The 23,715-nt window shown below is 44.2% G+C and overlaps 1 protein-coding gene across 1 annotated transcript in view; it reads left to right on the top strand.

The window, feature by feature from the left end:
• polr2b (RNA polymerase II subunit B) overlaps nucleotides 1-22,837 on the top strand; it is a 40,944-nt gene extending 18,107 nt beyond the window's left edge. The window contains exons 18-26 of the mRNA XM_084331535.1: nucleotides 2,882-2,978; nucleotides 3,108-3,202; nucleotides 3,911-4,161; nucleotides 5,497-5,586; nucleotides 6,741-6,848; nucleotides 8,509-8,622; nucleotides 9,087-9,247; nucleotides 16,025-16,220; nucleotides 21,789-22,837. Coding sequence (XP_084187661.1) covers nucleotides 2,882-2,978; nucleotides 3,108-3,202; nucleotides 3,911-4,161; nucleotides 5,497-5,586; nucleotides 6,741-6,848; nucleotides 8,509-8,622; nucleotides 9,087-9,247; nucleotides 16,025-16,220; nucleotides 21,789-21,878 — 1,202 coding nt within the window. The 3' untranslated portion in view covers nucleotides 21,879-22,837. The remainder of the gene's footprint in view (nucleotides 1-2,881; nucleotides 2,979-3,107; nucleotides 3,203-3,910; nucleotides 4,162-5,496; nucleotides 5,587-6,740; nucleotides 6,849-8,508; nucleotides 8,623-9,086; nucleotides 9,248-16,024; nucleotides 16,221-21,788) is intronic.
• Nucleotides 22,838-23,715: the final 878 nt, after the last annotated feature.

The following is a 23,715-nucleotide window of genomic DNA, read 5'->3' as shown; positions in this document are numbered from 1 at the left end:
TTTAAACGGGAACCGGTACTATATTAGAAAATACCGGAGTATTTATAAGCTCCGACGTCCTCGGTACTGCTATCGATACTCTAGAGAAATTATTATTATTATTATTATTATTATTATTATTATTATTATTTAAAAGTTGCGAACGATCTCTCCTCTCTCTGTCTCTGCACGAGAAGCGAGTCGCAGCGAGTCATTATTACACACACTCCTCGCGAGTCGCGCTACACATACATACGGGTACTCCTTAATGAAAGCGCTGTCAATAGTATGCAGCTGCAGCACGTCAGACCGCAGCGCTTACAAGCCCCGCACATACAAGCCCCGCACACCTGATGTGCTGCAGCTGGAAGCATCTCAGCGCTGTCTCCGTGCTGACGCGCGCTGCACACAGACACAGACAGCTCTGCATGGACTGAGTCGTGATGGCGGATAGAGCGAAGCGTTCACAAGTGCAACAAAACATTTGCCAGTAAGGGTGGCAATACGAGCAATCTATCAACATTTGTTTGCAAAACACTATATTAGTTTGCAGAAATGCGCCGTATTCGACTGCCTTGCGCGCAGTGGTCCATCTGCATCCACGTCCACTGCAGCCGGTAAGCCAAGATACAGAGTTTCCTAGGCTAATAACGAATTATTACAAATAGGCTAATAAACAAAATAATTGTTTAGCTACAAATTAGGGGTGGACGGTATGGTCTAAAATTTATATCACGGTATAATTTGAAGCATAGACGGTAACGGTATATATCACGGTATCATCGTTTTTGATAAAAAAATTTTTTTTAATTTTATATAATTTTCTTTTTTTTTTTATATAAAATATATATATTATATAATTAGACTTGTACTTGTATTATCTGCGAGACATCGCCACCACGCAACAAGCTCCACTGTCTGTGTGTACATTAGTAGCCTCCAGCTACGGCCAGTATTCTCCGGAGCTGCAGCTGGACCTATACTCGAGTAGCCTCGAGCTACGGCCAGGATTCACCGGCGCTGCAGCTGGGCCCTAGTATTGGTATAACGTTAAATCACATTCACAAGCCCTCAGCTCGAATACGCATCGAATCAGTGTTATAAGACATTGATATCAGGAGCTATCTGTAGCTACTGCTAGCCGGATATATAACGTTAATACAACGCCTCAGTGAATTATTTAGTTCAATGGGACATTTCGTTTTGAACGGTGAACCAACTTGCGTTAACGTGAGCTAACGGCTAACGGAGCTATCATACACGTCTACTCTATACTAGACTTGATGGAGCGTTTGTTGATGTCAGGAGCTATCGGTAGCTGGCCGACTAGATACCGTTCGGTTAGACAATGCCTCATCATGTATTAAACTAAAAGTGAATAGTTGACTGGGTCATTTTGTAACGGTAGCTAAGCTAACGTTAGCTCAGGGAGACGTCCCGTCCCACTAGACTACTGAGTAGGGGGTATCTAGTAGACCCGTGTTTACATGCGTGCGGGAGGGGCTGGCACGCCCACTGCGCGAAGCCTCCTAAATAACTTTTTCCAGTTCGCACATATCTATTATCTATGACTAATTCTATCTATTTTTAGGGGCAAATGCGAGTGAAATAGTCGCGCTGTGGTTACATGACGTCATTGCTATTTTAGAGCTGCACTACCGGTTACACGGTATAGGCAAAATCCATACCGTAGAGCAAATTCATACCGTTTATACCGTATACCGTTTATACCGTCCACCCCTACTACAAATACTACAATCTAAAAACTTTTTATAGATCGTCAAGCTGAGGTCAGCCACCAATGTGTCCCAGTGAGCCCACCACACATCCTCCCTCTACCTCCACCACCCAAAGTCCTTTCTCCCTAGCAGCTAGAGGAAAGATGACAGAGGATAGGGTGAACGAGTGTCACAGGGCTGTGACAAAGTTTGTTGTCAAAGGCCTGCACCCGTTCTCTACAGTGGAGTCCAAGGACTTTAGGTAACAACTAATCATTCAGTGTATATCGTTTTTTTTGTATACATAGTTGTCTAACTTGTCTGTTGTTGTTATAAGTTATTATTGAAGCAGCTATTCCCACCACTCCACACAAATTTACAATAATTCAATCATTTCTAATCTTTACTGTAGGGAGATGACCAATGCTCTCAACTGCAAATATAAAAATCATAAAAAAATTAGCAAAAAGAACCGATAAGAGTATCGATAAAGTACCGAACCGTTAAGCAGTATCGATAGGAGTAGTAGTATCGATAAAATCCTAACGATACCCATCCCTAACTACACAATAGTTTAACGTTGAACACGAAAACATACACATGCACGCACACAGTGGAACAGGAACAAGAGCAATCACATATTAGACAATGATGCATTTGTTTCTAAGCAAGCCTCGTGTGTGTGTGTGTGTGGTCGTGTGTGTGTGTGACCTGGGAAGTCTGATCCTAGGTCAGTTATCCTGTTCTTGGATATTTGATGAATATACACCAGGGGTAATGAAGTTTACCTTGAAACTAGGTTAAAGGCGTACTGAGTCATTTCAGCCACTAGGTGTCACTAGAGCATCACCAAATCAATGGCTATTTACATAGCTATACCATTGAACGCTGTTCAGATCAAACGGTCAAATTAGGCATTGCAGATCAAATATGACTCCAGATCCAGCAATACCATATCAAACCTTAGCCTACCACTAAAAACATTGGCAGAAACATATTGTAGGTTCAACTTGGCGAACAAGCCGCCATTTTCTTTTTGACTGCACGGACTCCCCACTAGCAGCGCATTTATCCAATCAGGTGCGTTCCACGTGGAGACATGGCAAGTAGGGAGGGGATATGTGCACGCAGCGTGCACATAACAAAATTCCAATTTTATCTTACAAGTGACATGTCTGTTGCAGGTATCAACTCTATCGTGGCCATCGCGGCCTACACTGGGTACAACCAGGAGGATTCTGTCATCATGAACAGATCGGCCGTGGATAGAGGATTCTTCAGGTACTTAGGTCATCCTTCGCTCCCCCTAAACTCCCAGGCTTCAGTTCTATGTTTACATCATGTGAAAGTTGTTTTGGGTTGTCCTCCTATAGGCTTGCAGAGATCTTAAACCCCCATCTTATCTCCCAGGTCTGTGTTTTACCGCTCCTACAAAGAGCAGGAGTCTAAGAAAGGCTTTGATCAGGAGGAGATCTTTGAGAAACCCACACGTGAGACCTGTCAGGGTACGTATGCAGCCTCTCTGTTTGTCTGAAGATAAGAGTCGGACTGTAATCGCTGCAGCCTTTCCCTCCTCCTCCTCGTCCTTCCACATTTTCTTGCATTTCTTCTCTCTTCCATTGAAAGTTGAGTTGAGGAATCATATTAGCAGGGCGGCTAGGTGGCGCAGTGGGCAAGGCGCTCGCCACCAACGCAGGAGATGCTGGGTTCGAGCCCAGCTCTCTGCGTTGCTACCAGCTTGGCTGGTCGTTCATACTAATACAATTAGCAGTATTAGGGGGTGGGAAGCTGGTGGGTGGGGATCGGACGTTGTGTACAGCGACTCCTACAGGTCGGTTGGTGCGCCTACGCAGTAGAATCAGGAAGCAACGGGGCCGGCGTGTCCCTCCCACGCAGACCCCCGCCGCTGAGAGATCGCGCTGTTCAGGTGAAAAGATGCGACGGCTGCCTCCTCGTGTACCGGAGGGGACACGTGATGCAAGGCTTCGTCCACATTGCAGCCGGCTTGTGGGAGGCATGGCCTAACAGCGTTCGAGACAGGGGATGGTAGAATTGGACAATACGAAATTGGGGAAGGGAGAAAAATAGAAAAATGGGGAGAAAAAGTAGATAAAATAAAAAATTAGTCACCAAATGCATCGTTACACACCATCAATGATGCTAGGAGTCAGAATATTCAAGTAAAAGATCACAACTCTCCAACCCGCTACCAGGCATGAGGCACGCCATTTACGAGAAGCTGGACGACGACGGCCTCATCGCACCGGGCGTGCGTGTCTCCGGCGAGGACGTGATTATTGGCAAAACGGTGACACTCCCGGAGAACGACGACGAGCTGGACAGCGTCAACCGGCGCTACACCAAGAGAGACTGCAGCACCTTCCTCAGAACCAGCGAGACCGGGATCGTAGACCAGGTCATGGTCACGCTCAACCAGGAGGGATACAAGTTCTGCAAGATCAGGGTGAGTCTCCCAACGAGGCGGGGTGTCGGGCTGAGGGCCGGGTAGAAATACTGAGGATGAAAAACTATATGGAAATACTGAGGATGAAAAACGATATAGAAATACTGAGGACGAACAACTATATAGAAATATTGAGGACGAACAACTATATAGAAATACTGAGGATGAACAACTATATAGAAATACTGAGGACGAACAACTATATAGAAATACTGAGGATGAACAACTATAGAAATACTGAGGACGAACAACTATATTGAAATACTGAGGACGAACAACTATATAGAAATACTGAGGACTAACAACTATATAGAAATACTGAGGACGAAAGACTATAGAAATACTGAGGATGAAAAACTATATAGAAATACTGAGGACAAAAGACTATATAGAAATACTGAGGACGAAAGACTATAGAAATACTGAGGACGAAAAACTATATACGGTAGAAATACTGAGGACGAAAAACTAGAAATACTGAGGATGAACAACTATATAGAAATATGGAGGACGAACAACTATATAGAATAGTTTTATTTTGAATGATGCAATATTGATTCTTAAAATCCCAAGATATATCTTTTTAATCTATATGCCTTTTTTCAGTGCATGTGTGAAGATTTGACATTACGTACGACGCATATACATTACGGCACATATACAGTACAACGCATATACAGTACAACGCATTTACTAATCGCGGCTCATCCTTCCCTGTAGAAGAAGAAAAAACAGCAGGTAGTAAAGTCACTGTTTGCAAAACGGCTTTGGACTAGTCCAGAGTCCAAACTAGTATCCCCATCTTGCTGTGTTGACAACATCTTTGCACGTGAGCAGCGGGAGGTGAAAGCCAAGTACACAAAGTGAACAGACCTACCTTCCCGTTGATGGATTAATACCCCCGGTTGTCAGCTAGAGAATGAGCGGCTATTAAACACCCAGTAGAGACACGTTGGAATTCCTCAGCCTCTTAAGCCTCCAGTGCACTGCCCCCGGGGAGTGATACCATCATCCCAGAGCTGCATGGCCTGCTAAATAGTGATCTTTTGTTTGGCAATAGTGACAGGGTTGAAGTGATGCTAAATAGTAGTTTCGTAAGTAGTGCTTTTAATAGTTTGACTGAATGCCAAGTGGTGAGCCGTCAAGTGGCGTGTTTGACACACTCATTGGATGCCAAATAACGCTCAGTCGTCATGGAGAGGGGATGACTGATTGATCGATGCGATGACCACATATTTCCCGTTGAGTCTCTTACAGCATGTAGCATCTGCGCTCTGCCTGCTTCGTGTCTTGACCTGACGGGAACGCTCGTGTTTTTACTTCTTTCTTCCGCAGGTTCGCTCGGTTCGCATCCCACAGATTGGAGACAAGTTTGCCAGTCGACACGGGCAGAAGGGTACCTGTGGAATCCAGTACAGACAGGAGGTACCTGGAGGGGAAGGAGTGGGAGGGGAAGAAGGAGGAGAGTGGGAGGGGAAGAAGGAGGAGAGTGGGAGGGGAAGGAGGAGGAGAGTGGGAGGGGAAGAAGGAGGAGAGTGGGAGGGGAAGGAGGAGGAAGGTTGGAGGGGAAGGAGGAGGGTGGGACAGAGGGGCAAGTGGGAGGGAGAGGAGGAGGAGGAGGTTGGGAGGGGAAGGAGGAGCGGGGGAGGATGGGAGGGTGGAAGGAAGGAAGGGAAAGGAGGAGGGTGGGAGGGAGGGAAAGGACAGGGGTGAGTGGGAAGGAGATGAGGATGTGGGAGAAGAGGAGGAGGAGGGTGGGAGGGGAAGGACGGAGTGAAGGGTGGGCAGGTATCTGTGGATTAAACATACAAACAGGAGGCGATATATAACAACAAGAGTTGAGTGTCTAACAGGTCCCCTTTTCTAGGCTACTGGATTCCTTCTGAAGCAGTACTGAAAGATTAAGACACCGTTTTCTGGGTTCAGGTTTTCCTTTTTAAGTGGTGGGGAAAACACTTAGAGGATGGCCTGACAGTTTAACATGTTAATATTTATAAGTAGCGTACACTGTTAGGCATTGATCACAGAGATAAAAACTGTTTATACAGGGACCGTCCTTGCATCCAAACAGGAAATACTAAGTCGGCAAAGAATGCTTCAGGCTATGGCCTGTATTCTTAAAACATCCCAGAGTAGGAGTGCTGACCTCTGACCAGGGTCACATGACTTGAGGATGCACTGATACTGGTATGAGATATTGGCAAAAACAGGGTATGGCGAGAATTTGCCCAATTTGTCCAATGAACTAATGGTCTAGTTAGTATATACTGTTGGATCGGTATTTAAAGTTTAATATTCAGAATCTGTAGTGGCAGTGAAAAGGTGATATCACACTACCTTAGAAAACGAAACTAAGCTCAGCTTGTTTAAAAAAAAAAAAAGTTTTGCAATGTGATCCTGAATTAGCCGCAACCCTTCTTTGATGTTTCCTGGAGACGGGCCCAGAACTTGTTTTGTACAGATTAGACGGTGTGGCATCGTCCAGATCACGTTTCATGAAGAGTTATATGCCTCTGTGTCTCACAAAGCCCATGGAGCAAGTGTCCTGATGGTATTGTTCCCTCCACTCTCTTTCCCAGGACATGCCCTTCACGTGTGAGGGGATCACCCCCGACATCATCATCAACCCCCACGCCATCCCCTCTCGTATGACAGTCGGTCACTTGATCGAGTGTTTGCAGGGAAAGGTACAGTTACAGTACAACACCTCTTATGTTCCTTATGAAGTTATTCTTCTGAAATCATTGTGACATGCATGACATGAAAAGATGCGACAGGCATGACATGAAAAGACGTGACCGGTATGATTTATGATATAAAATAACATAAAAGCTAGCAAGAGAGTAAAAACAAGAACATAAAATAACATAAAACTAGTAAAGGAGTAAAAAGAACCTGGAATGTGAAGGGCTAAAACTAGTAGAAGACTAAAGAACATAAAATAAGAAGGGCTAAAACTAGTAAAAGAGTCAAAAGAACATAAAATGTGTATAGCTAAAACTAGTATATATATACTGTACGTAGTCATTGGTCACATACTGTTAACGTAAAGAAGACTTGCTGCATTTTCTAAAATTCTTGTGCTTCTTCAAATCCTCCCATGACGGGCTGCTAAAGAAAGAAAATTCTCTGTGGAAGGTTCAGGAATAGTTGATGCATTCTGAAAGGATTATCCATACAGTCTGAGTCACTAGATGATCTGATTTAAACCTTACCAAAGATACATTTTGCAATTCAGTGGCTGTTTACAAGATACAGCCCAAGTCTACAGTGTCTTACCTGAATTAAATCTGATGCATATTCGAGTTTAGCAGGGATGTGTGTTTCTCCACCGCTACGCTATCTGTAGTCACGGGAACCACAAAACACTTCCCCCATTCAAGTGTGATGCACATTCCCTTGTCCAGTTTGAAGGAGTCGACATGTAACATCGGCTAACTTCATCCACAGTTTTAGTTGCGAACTGCTTTTTTAAATAGGTGTTAACGGCAACTAGATGAGACTTAATTGAACAGTTTGAAATACATGTTCAGGTTTAGCTGTGATATATTGCCAGTTTTTGTATCAATATCTCAGTCAATCAATTTGAGAATAAATAAAATCCTCCATGATGCAGGATTGGGCTTTTAAATATTGTTTACTCTGAAGTAGATCATGGCCTTTCTGTGATTTTCATGTTGACACTAAAATTTATGATTTAGTTTATTCCTTAGAACCGTTTTAGATGTAGTTGTCTAGATGTTGAGTAGAGGCTGTTTTCCCTGCTATTAGGGATGTCCCGATCAAATTTCTTTGCTCCCGATCCGATCCCGATCATGTGATTTTGAGTATCTACCGATACCGATCTTTCCCGATCCGATCAATATGTGTATATATATATATATATATATATATATATATATATTTTTTTTTATATATTATTATTATTATAATTTTTTTTATCCCAATTTCTCACATTACATTCACCCTGAATGTTGACGTTATCCAGGTGAAAAGTTAACTTCATTCAAGCGAGGCATTTCAATCCTTGACATAAATCATTTGATGTATAATTAAATCAAAGGAAATGCGTTTGGGTCTGAGAGTGTGGCTGGTCTGCCGTTCTGCAGCTGGATACTATTGGTTTGTTTTGGCAAAATTCTTCTGCTCTGTGTGACAATAAATAAATGAATGATGATATGCAATTTAAAACCAAAATTAAGGCCTCAGTATGAGTTTAAGACGTGAACATGGTCATGTTTGTTGAATCCCGATCCCGATCTTCGGAAAATCACGTGATCGGATCGGGACATCCCTACCTGCTATGTGACTGAGTGAATCCAGAACTCTCTCTCTCTCTCTCTGCAGGTCTCTGCAAACAAAGGGGAGATTGGTGACGCCACACCCTTCAACGACGCAGTGAATGTGCAGAAGGTCTCCAACCTGCTGTCAGAATATGGCTATCACCTGAGAGGAAACGAGGTCAGTGTCTTACACCTCGTCGCCCGGAAGGACCTTTCTACATTGCACTACTTTTATTGTCTTTTATGCCTATTCTTATGTCTGCACTTTCTACATTGCACTACTTTTATTGTCTTTTATGCCTATTCTTATGTCTGCACTTTCTACATTGCACTACTTTTATTGTCTTTTATGCCTATTCTTATGTCTGCACTTTATGCATTGCTTTTATTCTGTATGCAAATGTTATGCCCATGTTCATTTTATGCCATTTGCTGTGAAGCACTTTGAGCTGCAATCCATGTATGAAAGGTGCATAAAGGTGCTTAGCTGCAAACCTGTGGCTCATTTGAACCATAGCCACTCCCACCACCTAAAGTAAATGTACACCAATGTCCTTCCTGGCCATTGGATCTGTTCTACAGTGTAATGCGTTTCATACAGACTGGGTCTTGAATAACCATTTCTCCGCCCTCTCTCCTCAGGTGTTGTATAATGGTTTCACAGGCCATAAGCTGACCTCTCAGATCTTCATCGGCCCTACATACTACCAGCGCCTTAAGCACATGGTGGACGACAAGATCCACTCCAGAGCCCGCGGGCCGGTCCAGATCCTCAACAGACAGCCCATGGAGGGTAGATCACGGTGAGGGGCCGCCCCCACAGACAGTTCGTTTCAAGAGAACGCGAGTGTAGTGGAAACCTTTCAAAAGGACATGAGCTCTCCGGTGTGCGCCTTGCAGCCCCTGTCGGCCACTAGTAGACAATGAGGCAGCACTCTTAGACAATGAGGCAGCACTCGTAGACAATGAGGCAGCACTCTTAGACAATGAGGCAGCACTCTTAGACAATGAGGCAGCACTAGTAGACAATGAGGCAGCACTAGTAGACAATGAGGCAGCACTAGTAGACAATGAGGCAGCACTAGTAGACAATGAGGCAGCACTCGTAGACAATGAGGCAGCACTCGTAGACAATGAGGCAGCACTCGTAGACAATGAGGCAGCACTCTTAGACAATGAGGCAGCACTCTTAGACAATGAGGCAGCACTAGTAGACAATGAGGCAGCACTAGTAGACAATGAGGCAGCACTATTAGACAATGAGGCAGCACTAGTAGACAATGAGGCAGCACTCTTAGACAATGAGGCAGCACTCTTAGACAATGAGGCAGCACTAGTAGACAATGAGGCAGCACTAGTAGACAATGAGGCAGCACTAGTAGACAATGAGGCAGCACTCGTAGACAATGAGGCAGCACTCTTAGACAATGAGGCAGCACTAGTAGACAATGAGGCAGCACTATTAGACAATGAGGCAGCACTAGTAGACAATGAGGCAGCACTATTAGACAATGAGGCAGCACTAGTAGACAATGAGGCAGCACTCTTAGACAATGAGGCAGCACTCTTAGACAATGAGGCAGCACTAGTAGACAATGAGGCAGCACTAGTAGACAATGAGGCAGCACTAGTAGACAATGAGGCAGCACTCGTAGACAATGAGGCAGCACTCTTAGACAATGAGGCAGCACTAGTAGACAATGAGGCAGCACTATTAGACAATGAGGCAGCACTATTAGACAATGAGGCAGCACTCGTAGACAATGAGGCAGCACTAGTAGACAATGAGGCAGCACTAGTAGACAATGAGGCAGCACTAGTAGACAATGAGGCAGCACTAGTAGACAATGAGGCAGCACTATTAGACAATGAGGCAGCACTAGTAGACAATGAGGCAGCACTATTAGACAATGAGGCAGCACTAGTAGACAATGAGGCAGCACTCTTAGACAATGAGGCAGCACTAGTAGACAATGAGGCAGCACTCTTAGACAATGAGGCAGCACTAGTAGACAATGAGGCAGCACTCGTAGACAATGAGGCAGCACTCTTAGACAATGAGGCAGCACTCTTAGACAATGAGGCAGCACTAGTAGACAATGAGGCAGCACTAGTAGACAATGAGGCAGCACTATTAGACAATGAGGCAGCACTAGTAGACAATGAGGCAGCACTCGTAGACAATGAGGCAGCACTCTTAGACAATGAGGCAGCACTAGTAGACAATGAGGCAGCACTATTAGACAATGAGGCAGCACTATTAGACAATGAGGCAGCACTCGTAGACAATGAGGCAGCACTAGTAGACAATGAGGCAGCACTAGTAGACAATGAGGCAGCACTAGTAGACAATGAGGCAGCACTAGTAGACAATGAGGCAGCACTATTAGACAATGAGGCAGCACTAGTAGACAATGAGGCAGCACTATTAGACAATGAGGCAGCACTAGTAGACAATGAGGCAGCACTCTTAGACAATGAGGCAGCACTAGTAGACAATGAGGCAGCACTCTTAGACAATGAGGCAGCACTAGTAGACAATGAGGCAGCACTCGTAGACAATGAGGCAGCACTCTTAGACAATGAGGCAGCACTCTTAGACAATGAGGCAGCACTAGTAGACAATGAGGCAGCACTAGTAGACAATGAGGCAGCACTATTAGACAATGAGGCAGCACTAGTAGACAATGAGGCAGCACTCTTAGACAATGAGGCAGCACTAGTAGACAATGAGGCAGCACTAGTAGACAATGAGGCAGCACTAGTAGACAATGAGGCAGCACTAGTAGACAATGAGGCAGCACTAGTAGACAATGAGGCAGCACTAGTAGACAATGAGGCAGCACTCGTAGACAATGAGGCAGCACTCGTAGACAATGAGGCAGCACTAGTAGACAATGAGGCAGCACTAGTAGACAATGAGGCAGCACTAGTAGACAATGAGGCAGCACTCGTAGACAATGAGGCAGCACTCTTAGACAATGAGGCAGCACTAGTAGACAATGAGGCAGCACTATTAGACAATGAGGCAGCACTATTAGACAATGAGGCAGCACTCGTAGACAATGAGGCAGCACTAGTAGACAATGAGGCAGCACTAGTAGACAATGAGGCAGCACTAGTAGACAATGAGGCAGCACTAGTAGACAATGAGGCAGCACTATTAGACAATGAGGCAGCACTAGTAGACAATGAGGCAGCACTATTAGACAATGAGGCAGCACTAGTAGACAATGAGGCAGCACTCTTAGACAATGAGGCAGCACTAGTAGACAATGAGGCAGCACTCTTAGACAATGAGGCAGCACTAGTAGACAATGAGGCAGCACTCTTAGACAATGAGGCAGCACTAGTAGACAATGAGGTAGCACTCTTAGACAATGAGGCAGCACTAGTAGACAATGAGGCAGCACTATTGGACAATGAGGCAGCACTATTAGACAATGAGGCAGCACTCGTAGACAATGAGGCAGCACTAGTAGACAATGAGGCAGCACTAGTAGACAATGAGGCAGCACTAGTAGACAATGAGGCAGCACTATTAGACAATGAGGCAGCACTCTTAGACAATGAGGCAGCACTAGTAGACAATGAGGCAGCACTCTTAGACAATGAGGCAGCACTAGTAGACAATGAGGCAGCACTCTTAGACAATGAGGCAGCACTAGTAGACAATGAGGCAGCACTAGTAGACAATGAGGCAGCACTAGTAGACAATGAGGCAGCACTAGTAGACAATGAGGCAGCACTAGTAGACAATGAGGCAGCACTAGTAGACAATGAGGCAGCACTATTAGACAATGAGGCAGCACTAGTAGACAATGAGGCAGCACTATTAGACAATGAGGCAGCACTAGTAGACAATGAGGCAGCACTCTTAGACAATGAGGCAGCACTAGTAGACAATGAGGCAGCACTCTTAGACAATGAGGCAGCACTAGTAGACAATGAGGCAGCACTCTTAGACAATGAGGCAGCACTAGTAGACAATGAGGCAGCACTAGTAGACAATGAGGCAGCACTAGTAGACAATGAGGCAGCACTCTTAGACAATGAGGCAGCACTAGTAGACAATGAGGCAGCACTAGTAGACAATGAGGCAGCACTCTTAGACAATGAGGCAGCACTATTAGACAATGAGGCAGCACTAGTAGACAATGAGGCAGCACTCGTAGACAATGAGGCAGCACTAGTAGACAATGAGGCAGCACTAGTAGACAATGAGGCAGCACTCTTAGACAATGAGGCAGCACTAGTAGACAATGAGGCAGCACTAGTAGACAATGAGGCAGCACTCTTAGACAATGAGGCAGCACTAGTAGACAATGAGGCAGCACTATTGGACAATGAGGCAGCACTATTAGACAATGAGGCAGCACTATTAGACAATGAGGCAGCACTCGTAGACAATGAGGCAGCACTAGTAGACAATGAGGCAGCACTCTTAGACAATGAGGCAGCACTAGTAGACAATGAGGCAGCACTAGTAGACAATGAGGCAGCACTAGTAGACAATGAGGCAGCACTAGTAGACAATGAGGCAGCACTATTGGACAATGAGGCAGCACTATTAGACAATGAGGCAGCACTCGTAGACAATGAGGCAGCACTAGTAGACAATGAGGCAGCACTAGTAGACAATGAGGCAGCACTAGTAGACAATGAGGCAGCACTATTAGACAATGAGGCAGCACTCTTAGACAATGAGGCAGCACTAGTAGACAATGAGGCAGCACTCTTAGACAATGAGGCAGCACTAGTAGACAATGAGGCAGCACTCTTAGACAATGAGGCAGCACTAGTAGACAATGAGGCAGCACTAGTAGACAATGAGGCAGCACTAGTAGACAATGAGGCAGCACTAGTAGACAATGAGGCAGCACTATTAGACAATGAGGCAGCACTAGTAGACAATGAGGCAGCACTATTAGACAATGAGGCAGCACTCGTAGACAATGAGGCAGCACTCGTAGACAATGAGGCAGCACTAGTAGACAATGAGGCAGCACTAGTAGACAATGAGGCAGCACTATTAGACAATGAGGCAGCACTCTTAGACAATGAGGCAGCACTAGTAGACAATGAGGCAGCACTCTTAGACAATGAGGCAGCACTCGTAGACAATGAGGCAGCACTCTTAGACAATGAGGCAGCACTAGTAGACAATGAGGCAGCACTCTTAGACAATGAGGCAGCACTAGTAGACAATGAGGCAGCACTCTTAGACAATGAGGCAGCACTAGTAGACAATGAGGCAGCACTATTGGACAATGAGGCAGCACTAGTAGACAATGAGGCAGCACTAGTAGACAATGAGGCAGCACTAGTAGACAATGAGGCAGCACTAGTAGACAATGAGGCAGCACTATTAGACAATGAGGCAGCACTTTTAGACAATGAGGCAGCACTTTTAGAAAATGAGGCAGCACTTTTAGACAATGAGGCAGCACTATTAGACAATGAGGCAGCACTAGTAGACAATGAGGCAGCACTTTTAGACAATGAGGCAGCACTATTAGACAATGAGGCAGCACTATTAGAAAATGAGGCAGCACTTTTAGAAAATGAGGGAGCACTATTAGAAAATGAGGCAGCACTTAAAAAGAGAAGCTTCTCACAATTTTGTTAACAATGGATAAGGAGTGAAAACGTCACAAATAGAATCAAAAACCTTTTTGACGCACATACGAAGCCTAACCGTAATAAAGAACTAACAGGCATAACCTTGAAGTTGAATGGTGGAGTGTTGTGCTGAGTGCAGCGGAGCGTATCTGAGAGGGCCTATCTGTCTGTTTACACCCACGTTCTGCCTTACGTTGTTTTCCACATATTCTCTTATGTATTCATAAAGAATTAAAAGTCCATTGGAAAAATCTATTTTGTTCTGGGTTTCCAAAGACAGACCTTATAAGGCTCTATTTCTGTGCCTATTTAGCTCCTGAGAAAATGTGTAATTTATTATCGTACGGCAGATGAGATGTTTAATTTAGTTAGAGTACTTGGCCTGTAAAGATAGTGACAGCATTTTTGTCTCTCGCTAACTCCCAAATGATCAGTACGGCTCTGTCACTTTTAATAGTTTCTTGAGTTCTTTGACTTCTGTATAATGTGCTATAATCTGTAGAAGAAATTCATTGTTGCTTTTGGTATTTTTGTAGGTTATGTTGACGATAAGAAAACAAATAGAAATACACCTGCGTTTTCCTTTTTAATTAATGTCTCGTAAAATATCTATCTTAACCCTTTCACTACCACACTACCAAATGGTTAACCCTTTCACAACCACACTACAGAAGGTTAACCTTTCACTACCACACTACAGAAGGTTAACCTTTCACTACCACACTACAGACGGTTAACCTTTCACTACCACACTACAGAAGGTTAACCTGTTAAGCGTCTGTAGTGTGGTAGTGAAAGGTTAACCGTCTGTAGTGTGGTAGTGAAAGGTTAACCTTCTGTAGTGTGGTAGTGAAAGGTTAACCTTCTGTAGTGTGGTAGTGAAAGGTTAACCTTCTGTAGTGTGGTAGTGAAAAAGTTAACAGTCTGTAGTGTGGTAGTGAAAGGTTAACCGTCTGTAGTGTGGTAGTGAAAGGTTAACTGTCTGTAGTGTGGTAGTGAAAGGTTAACCTTCTGTAGTGTGGTAGTGAAAGGTTAACCTTCTGTAGTGTGGTAGTGAAAGGTTAACCGTCTGTAGTGTGGTAGTGAAAGGTTAACCTTCTGTAGTGTGGTAGTGAAAGGTTAACCTTCTGTAGTGTGGTAGTGAAAGGTTAACCTTCTGTAGTGTGGTAGTGAAAGGTTAACCGTCTGTAGTGTGGTAGTGAAAGGTTAACCTTCTGTAGTGTGGTAGTGAAAGGTTAACCGTCTGTAGTGTGGTAGTGAAAGGTTAACAGTCTGTAGTGTGGTAGTGAAAGGTTAACCTTCTGTAGTGTGGTAGTGAAAGGTTAACCTTCTGTAGTGTGGTAGTGAAAGGTTAACCGTCTGTAGTGTGGTAGTGAAAGGTTAACCTTCTGTAGTGTGGTAGTGAAAGGTTAACCTTCTCTAGTGTGGTAGTGAAAGGTTAACCTTCTGTAGTGTGGTAGTGAAAAAGTTAACCTTCTGTAGTGTGGTAGTGAAAGCTTAACCTTCTGTAGTGTGGTAGTGAACGGGTTAACCTTCTGTAGTGTGGTAGTGAAAGCTTAACCTTCTGTAGTGTGGTAGTGAAAGCTTAACCTTCTGTAGTGTGGTAGTGAAAGCTTAACCTTCTGTAGTGTGGTAGTGAAAGGTTAACCTTCTGTAGTGTGGTAGTGAAAGGTTAACCTTCTGTAGTGTGGTAGTGAAAGCTTAACCTTCTGTAGTGTGGTAGTGAAAGGTTAACCTTCTGTAGTGTGGTAGTGAAAGGTTAACCTTCTGTAGTGTGGTAGTGAAAGGTTAACCTTCTGTAGTGTGGTAGTGAAAGGTTAACCTTCTGTAGTGTGGTAGTGAAAGGTTAACCTTCTGTAGTGTGGTAGTGAAAGGTTAACCTTCTGTAGTGTGGTAGTGAAAGGGTTATAACACTCCACATTTTCATGTTCCTCGCCTCCCTTCCTTCTGGCCCGCAGTGACGGCGGTCTGCGTTTCGGCGAGATGGAGCGTGATTGTCAGATCGCCCACGGAGCCGCCCAGTTCCTCCGCGAGAGGCTGTTCGAGGCGTCCGACCCCTACCAGGTCCACGTCTGCAACCTGTGCGGCCTCATGGCCATCGCCAACACGCGCACGCACACCTACGAGTGCCGCGGCTGCCGCAACAAGACACAGGTATGTGCTCCCGGCTCTCGACTTCACCTTGTAGCCGCTCTGCAGAGCGCTGTCGCAACACGTACACCAGTAGAGTGAAGCTCCAGTTCTAGTATCGCCTACTAAGCAAGTAGCTAAAAACGGGGCGACAGTGGCTCAGGAGGTAGAGCGGTCGTCTGGTAATCTGGAGGTTCCCGGTTCGATTCCCGCTCCTCCCGGGGCCGCGTGTCTGAAGTGTCCCTGAGCAAGACACTTAAACCCCTAATTGCTCCCGATGTGCAGGTTGGCACCTTGCATGGTTGCCTCTTCCATCAACAACAAATTGTAAAGCGCTTTGGATAAAAGCTCTATATAAATGCACCATTTACCAAAACAACAGCACTAAGGGCAAGTAAACAATGCCTGTTTAAAGGTGCTATAGATAACATTCAGACACTAGATGTCGCACTAGAGCACCAGTATGTCATTTATCCAATCGGGTGCATTCTACGTGGGGAAATGGGAAGTAGGGCGGGCAACATGTAAACAACATTCATTTTGGACCCGCAAATTTTTTTTAAATGATCGATTCATTAATCAATACATTTTGGGGGAGGGGGTAATACTTTTCAAAATTACCTTTCTAAAAGCTCTCTGGGTGTATTATTTAAAAAAGATAATTATTACTCTACATAGAAATGTTATCTAGCACCTTTAGACCTCTTTCCCAACATTATGGGAAATGCGCTTGCAGCTTTCTTCAGAGTCAGACAAAAAGATGGACCCATTATGAATTGAAAATGGGGGACCCTGAGAGACGAAAGTCTTTCTCTGGTCTGCATCCCCTTAGCAGTTGTGTGTATTGAGCCGTACTGTATTGTACCCATTCTGCAATCTGTTCATACAATTTTCAATCAATCAATCAAACCATGCGAATGTGCGTTCAGTAGAAAGCTATCCGGCTGCAAGCTAGCTAGCCTAGCATAGCATAAATGACTGGAAGCAGATACGGACCACTAGCCTTTGCTAGCTGGTCCGTATCTGCTTCCATTCATTTGTGCAAAATTATGCTAGCTTGCAGCCGGATAGCTTTCTACTGAACACAGAGAGGAAATGGGTATCGTATCTCCTTGTCTGACCCTGCAGAAGACGGTAAGCACACTATCCTATAATGTTGGTGTGTTCCTTTTTAAAGGTGGACTGTAATGTCGTCAAGCAGCATCCTCTACGCAAAAGATAACGACGCGGTACTGCGCTTTGTTTATTGTTTTATGTCTGACGTTTGTGGATTGGATTTCAGTGGGTATATAGGGGGAGGGGCCACACCTCAGGCTCTACCAAGAGAGGTCTGGAGAGTTTCACAGTATAATAACCCACACGTCGGATCAAAACAAAAAGAAGTAAACAAAGTGCAATACCAAGTGGGCCTCTTTTGCCTAGAGGTCGCTTTTTGACGGCATTCCATACGATACCTTTAATATCCCGAGAATAAGAAGCTAAACACATAGGTGACCTACAATGAATAAGGCCATGGAATAAGCAAAGCTTTTTGTTTTTAGTTTTTCTCCTGACGAATCATGTTAGCGCACCCTCCTCTGAGCTTTCTGTCACAGCATGTTCCAGCCTCTGTTCCGCTGCGAAGGAATTTGATCTCCTGCATATCCAGCCTCATGGCTGCACACTCTCTAAACAGTCTCACACCTTATCTCCCCACAGACTGTTTCCTCAACAGAGGCTTATTTACGCCTGGCCCACCACATCAAGACAGACCCACCACAAATAGATTTCACAAACTAAAATAGCACCATTGTGTCTTTCCTTTGCATGCGCACGCCGGCCCTTTCAACCATGTGGTCCTTCCTGGCTATAGCGCCACCACCACGAATAATCTTAAGATGATGTGGAAAACACTGGGTCATAAATCATACCCAGCAGATTGTTGGTTCTGGTCTGATAAGCGGTCCCAAGGTGAAGGGGGCCCTGCAGTAGCTTGTTCTGCTCTAGCACAGCTCTTTACTTTTCTTTACTGGGGCTTATTCCTATGTTGGTTTATTCTACTGTATTTTATTTTGTTACTTTGTTTCGTGCTTTATCTTTTTATCTTCACGTAATTTCCATCTTTTTTACATTTCTATAATATTATTTAAATTGTTTTTATTGTTTTTTTTTAAGGTTCAACAAGAACATTATATACATACATACATACATAAAAACGTACATACAATACATGACTACATATAACCACACAATACCTAAAATAAATGAAAAATACAGTAGACAAAAAGAGTAAAAGAAAAGTAATAATAATAATAAAAGAAGATTGCATCGTTCTTATACAGGTTGTCACTTGCCATACAGAAATTACCTATATAATAAATCACCGTTTTATGCCTAAGCATCCTCAGCCGGGAATTTTAGATTAAAATAATCTAAAAATGGCTGCCAAACTTGGAAACATTTCTGTGTAGAGCCACTGGTGGAGTATTTAAGTTTCAAGTTTTAGGTGTGCCATCACATCTTCAACCCAGCGTCGATGTGATGGAGGAATGGCTGACTTCCAGTTAAGCAAAATAAGGTGTCTAGCCAACAAAGAGGAGAAGGCCACAGCATCTGATTGAGCGACAGATACCCTAATTTCGCCAGGGAGCACTCTAAAGACTGCAACCAAGTGGTTAGGGCTGATGAAGCCCTTTACAGATGAAGGAAAAGGTTTAAAAAACAGAAGGCCAGAATCGGGATAGTGATGGGCATGACCAGAACATATGGCAGAGAGTGGCTGGAGCCTGATGGCACCTGGGGCAGGTCGGATCCACATCCGGGTAGATCTCGGCAAGTCTGCTCTTAGAGAGGTGTAGTCTATGAAATACCTTGAATTGGAGTAATCCATGTCTGATGCAGACAGATGATGAATGTATTCTTTTAATTGCCAATTGCCAAGAATCGTCAGGGATTTCAAGTCCCATATCATTACCCCATGACTCCCTGATGCGGTCCAGTGATGGGGATGCCATCTCTTGGATATCACTGTATAGTGAACTCACTATCCTCTTCTGTTTTGGGTCTCCCTCCAGCCACTTATCAAGCCACCTATCCGGTTGAAGTACAGGAAAAGAAGCAAAATATTTCTTAACAAAACCCTGCACCTGTAAATATCTGAAAAAATGTGAGCGGGGAATGTCATACCCGCCTACCAACTGTTCAAAGGACATAAACAGCCCTTCTTTAAACAGGTCCTTCACCTTCTTTAGCCCCTTTCCGGCCCATGTTTTGAATGCTGCATCCATGAGTGAGGGCGTAAAAAGTGCATTGGATGCAATTGGTGAGGCTTGTTTATATTTGAAGTGAGTCCTAAACTGTGCCCATATGCGGAGTGAGCCAATCACCATGGGGTTATTTGTGAGGCGCTTTTTACTGAGTGGCAGTGGAGCACACACTAGTGAGACCGGGTGAGTGGAGTGTTGTTCCATGTCAACCCACACCATTCTGCCTCCCCAGTGTGATCCATCCAGCCATCCAATATGTCAGTTTATGGAGGTTTGCCGCCCAATAGTATTGCAAAAATTTGAGAGTGCTAATCCTCCATCCTCTTTCGGTCTTTCCAAGAATGCCCTTTTAATACGCAGTGTGGTCTTATTCCAGATAAAGGTTGAGATGAATTTGTCTAATTCTTTGAAAAAGGATTTAGGGATAAAAACGGGCACCGTTTGAAACAAAAATAGGAACCTTGGCATAATTGTCATCTTGATTGAGTTAATCCTGCCAGCTAGTGATGGGGGAAGTGTTGACCAGCGAGCAAGATCTTGTTTAGCTTAAATAAGTCACTATACGTGCACTCCCAGGTATGTGAAAGACTCAGAGTGGGTCAGTGGATACGCCCCGAACGACATCCTTCGAGCTAAATCATTAACCGGAAACGACAAGCTCTTAGAGAGGTTAATTTTGTATCCTGAGAACTTGCCAAAATTTGAGATAATATCCAGTGCCTTCGGGATGGAAACATGGTGATCGGACACGTACAGGATCAGGTCATCTGCATAAAGTGATAGTGTATGTGTTTGGCCGCCCCTAGCAATACCTGCAAGGCCCGCATCGCTCCTACATTTCTATAATAATATTCCTATATATTGTCATGTAAAAGTAGTTCAGTTGACCACGATATAGACCTGGGGCGTCACGTGATACTTGACCCTACATTTTTGCCTCCGTTTTATTTATTTGAGCATAATTAAATGAGATCTGTGTTCTTACATTTGAGTAAAAGGTAATGGGAACAAGTACTGTGTTCCTAATGCAAAACAATGTTTTTCCAGGAAAGGGTTAAAGGTCCCCTATCTTATAAATGGCATTTTCCAGTGGTTTGCATTGTTTTCTAGCAATGTGGGGTTGTACCAACATTGACTAGATGTGAAATCTCTACCCAGTCCTGTTTCTTCAGTTCAGCTGACACACAAAAAAAACACTGAAACGAGCCATTCTGATTTGACTCGCTCGCTGACGTGAATAGGCGCTGATCTGCCACCGCCCGCCCACAATCAACTGTGATACGTTTATATGAGCAGCGAGTGGAAATAATGCAGAAGCGGCATCGACAGCAGAGACCTTCAGCTGTTCCACACTCAGCATTTCCTCAAAAGTGTTGACAACATAGCTCCAGATTGCTTATAAATCCCAGCTTTACCCCCCTGCGCTGTTTCTATGTGCAGTGAAAACTTCAATGCCTATAAATAAGCTTTGCAATGCACCCTCGTAACGTTAGCCGCTAGCTAGCCAACCCAATCACACACAGAGCAGCCTCACTAGATAAAATGGGTGGGAGGGATTCAGGGTCTGGGGGGGGGGGGGGGGGGGGGGGGGTGACTGTCACTCAAAGCTCATTGCGAGTATGGGCGGAACAGCTAGGACATTGGAAGGGCAGAGAGTGGTGCTCCACAGTACTTGATTAAAAATACAAAACAATGACATTTATTGAAAAAAAAGTACAGATGTGTTCCATAGACTCACCGGAATTGTGTAAAATTGCCCAAAAAGTGATTTTATTTACTTTCCATGGGACCTTTAATTGCATTTGAAGACCAGTCTTGAGCGAACGCTGTGGAGCTGAGAGGACGACGTTAGGAAACCAACACAGTCAAAACAACCGACGCAATACTAGAATATTAATATCAGAATAATCTACTCATGTTTTGCTGACTTGTTTGTTTTTAAACACCATAGTTTTCATGTTTCTAACTTTTTATTGATGGCTAAAATGGCAAATGCAGCGATAACCAACAAGAATGTCAGGGGGGGGGGGGGGGGGGGGGGGTCACAGGTGGAACCTCACTCCCCAGGTTTCGCAGACTGTTGATTGACATGGTAATCCACCACCAATCCCAACAGTTTTTCACTCGCTACCTCCTCAGTCATCAGGGCTCTGACACCACAGTTGTCAGTTTGACAGTTTGTCGGACATAGCCACAGTAACTGAGAGGCGAGAGACATTTCCTCATTAAAAATCCATCAAGTCCTTATTTTACTTCACTGGTTCCTGCCTGACCTCTCCTGTCGCTCTCCTCGGCTCTCTCTCGTTCCTGCCTGACCTAACCTGACCTCTCCTGTCGCTCTCCTCAGATCTCTCTGGTGCGGTTGCCCTACGCCTGCAAGCTGCTCTTCCAGGAGCTAATGTCCATGAGCATCGCCCCGCGCATGATGACCAGCTAGGAGCACTTCCTGCCCCCTTCCCTCTCCGTGGCAGCCGGGGTTGGGGGAGCAATGGCTTACATGAAACGGAGTGACAGTAATCGGATGACAAAACAAAATGGGGTAACTGTGAACTTGGTACAGTTACTGAGGGGAAGGAAAACAAAACTGTAAATCATCTTCATATTGCTGAGATGGAGTAATCTGATTACAGTGTTGAGCAGGTAATCAGCAGTCTGTAATGATATGGGATGCACTGATATCACCTTTTCACTTCCTTTTACTGAAGAGTATAGACATGGACCATCCGTTTGGGGTCATTGAACAAAACATATTGAGATAACTAACATGCTTCTGTAGCCGTTTACACAGGACTAGTATAACCTGGGGACTCAAATGACCCCTGGACTCATATTATCTGTGTTTGGCGAAATATGGTAGGTAACCTGCGCTGGAATTCTGACTTCACAAATTACAAACATGGCAGATTCGCACAGGATTCATATCACAGACGTCCCCCGCAATTATTACAAATGACTAGAGGTCCCCAGTTAAAACTAGTCCTGTGCGAATAGGGCTCTGTAGACGTGTTTCTTTTAATCGTGCGTTAGTATCTGGGAAATTCTTCTTGGTATCGGTGCGTCCCTAGTAACGATTACATTCTGAGGGTAATCTCTCCAACCCTGCTGGGAACCCAAGTGTGCTTTCTGCAGCAATGTCCAGGACATGATGCCTTTATAACGTCTACAGAGGAAGAGAGTGTGAGAGAGAAAGCAGAGTTGAGGAGAGGGTGCTGAAGGACCTGCCAGTAAAATGAACCTTGACAAACCTTTTGATGTTTAGTAAGCTCTCTGAAAGCCCGGCTCTTTGTATTCTGACAGTTCCCGATGATGGTGTTTTGGAACTGCAGTAACATCTCTGTGGTGGTTGTTGTTTTTTTTGTAAAGATAGAATAAATAAATTTTTGATTTTTAATGGTTGTCATTGCTTTCTTCTCTTCTCTTCTCAAAGGTATTGATTATACTATTTCTGCAGAGAACAGTCCTACATAGTAGAAAATGCAGTACATACCCAATCCAAATAGTGAACTTTTATTCATTAGTGATATACAGCTTGTGTCACGTTATTGTAACAGCATATTAGTAATCCAAGTGAACACAACAATTACATACAATACACACATGAAATACTAGAAACATTTTGGTAAAAGCAACAATTCTTGGTTTTGCTACCGTGCAGAAACCCTTTCTCCAGAAGAGCCTGTACTCGATAGAAGACAAGTCCGTAATATAGCACCATTAATGAGTCCACATTCCAACGCAAATCCCGTTGTAAGACCATTTCATACCCAGTGGCTCCGTACATGCCTTGGCTTACAGTACCTCTGATACGCCGTACCCTTGTTTGGACAGGGAGCTAAGCCTGTGGTATTTGAGCCGTGGGAGTGAACGACGGCGAGAGAGAGCGAGCGCTCGCTGTAGTGTTGGGGTTTTTCCTGCCTGTCATTCCACATCTCTCAGTGCGATGGCTTTTGAAAAAGAGGCGCATCTGTATGGTTTGTCGGGCCTTGTTTGAAGGAAAGGATGAAATCTCTGCTGCTGTCAGACTAAAACCTAATAACTCCATGCTTTAGTGGTTTTTATTTTAAAAAAATGTTTTGATTTGAAGATTCATATGGTCCTTTATCCGCTAAGGAATTTTCACGAGGGCCAGTTAAACCCGTTTTGTTTTATGTTACATTTATAATTACAAAAGTGCATTAGTCAATAAAAATAAAAAAAAAACTAGGCCACTTTGTTACAGAAAGGTTTGTTTATATTTTGTAGCTACACGTTTTTTTCTCTCCTGTCAGCAGCTC

This window comes from Notolepis coatsorum (assembly GCF_963971535.1).
Source record: "Notolepis coatsorum genome assembly, chromosome: 16".
NCBI classification, from domain to species: domain Eukaryota; kingdom Metazoa; phylum Chordata; class Actinopteri; order Aulopiformes; family Paralepididae; genus Notolepis; species Notolepis coatsorum.
Note: the sequence above shows the minus strand (reverse complement) of the source record. Positions and strands in the feature narration are given on the sequence as shown.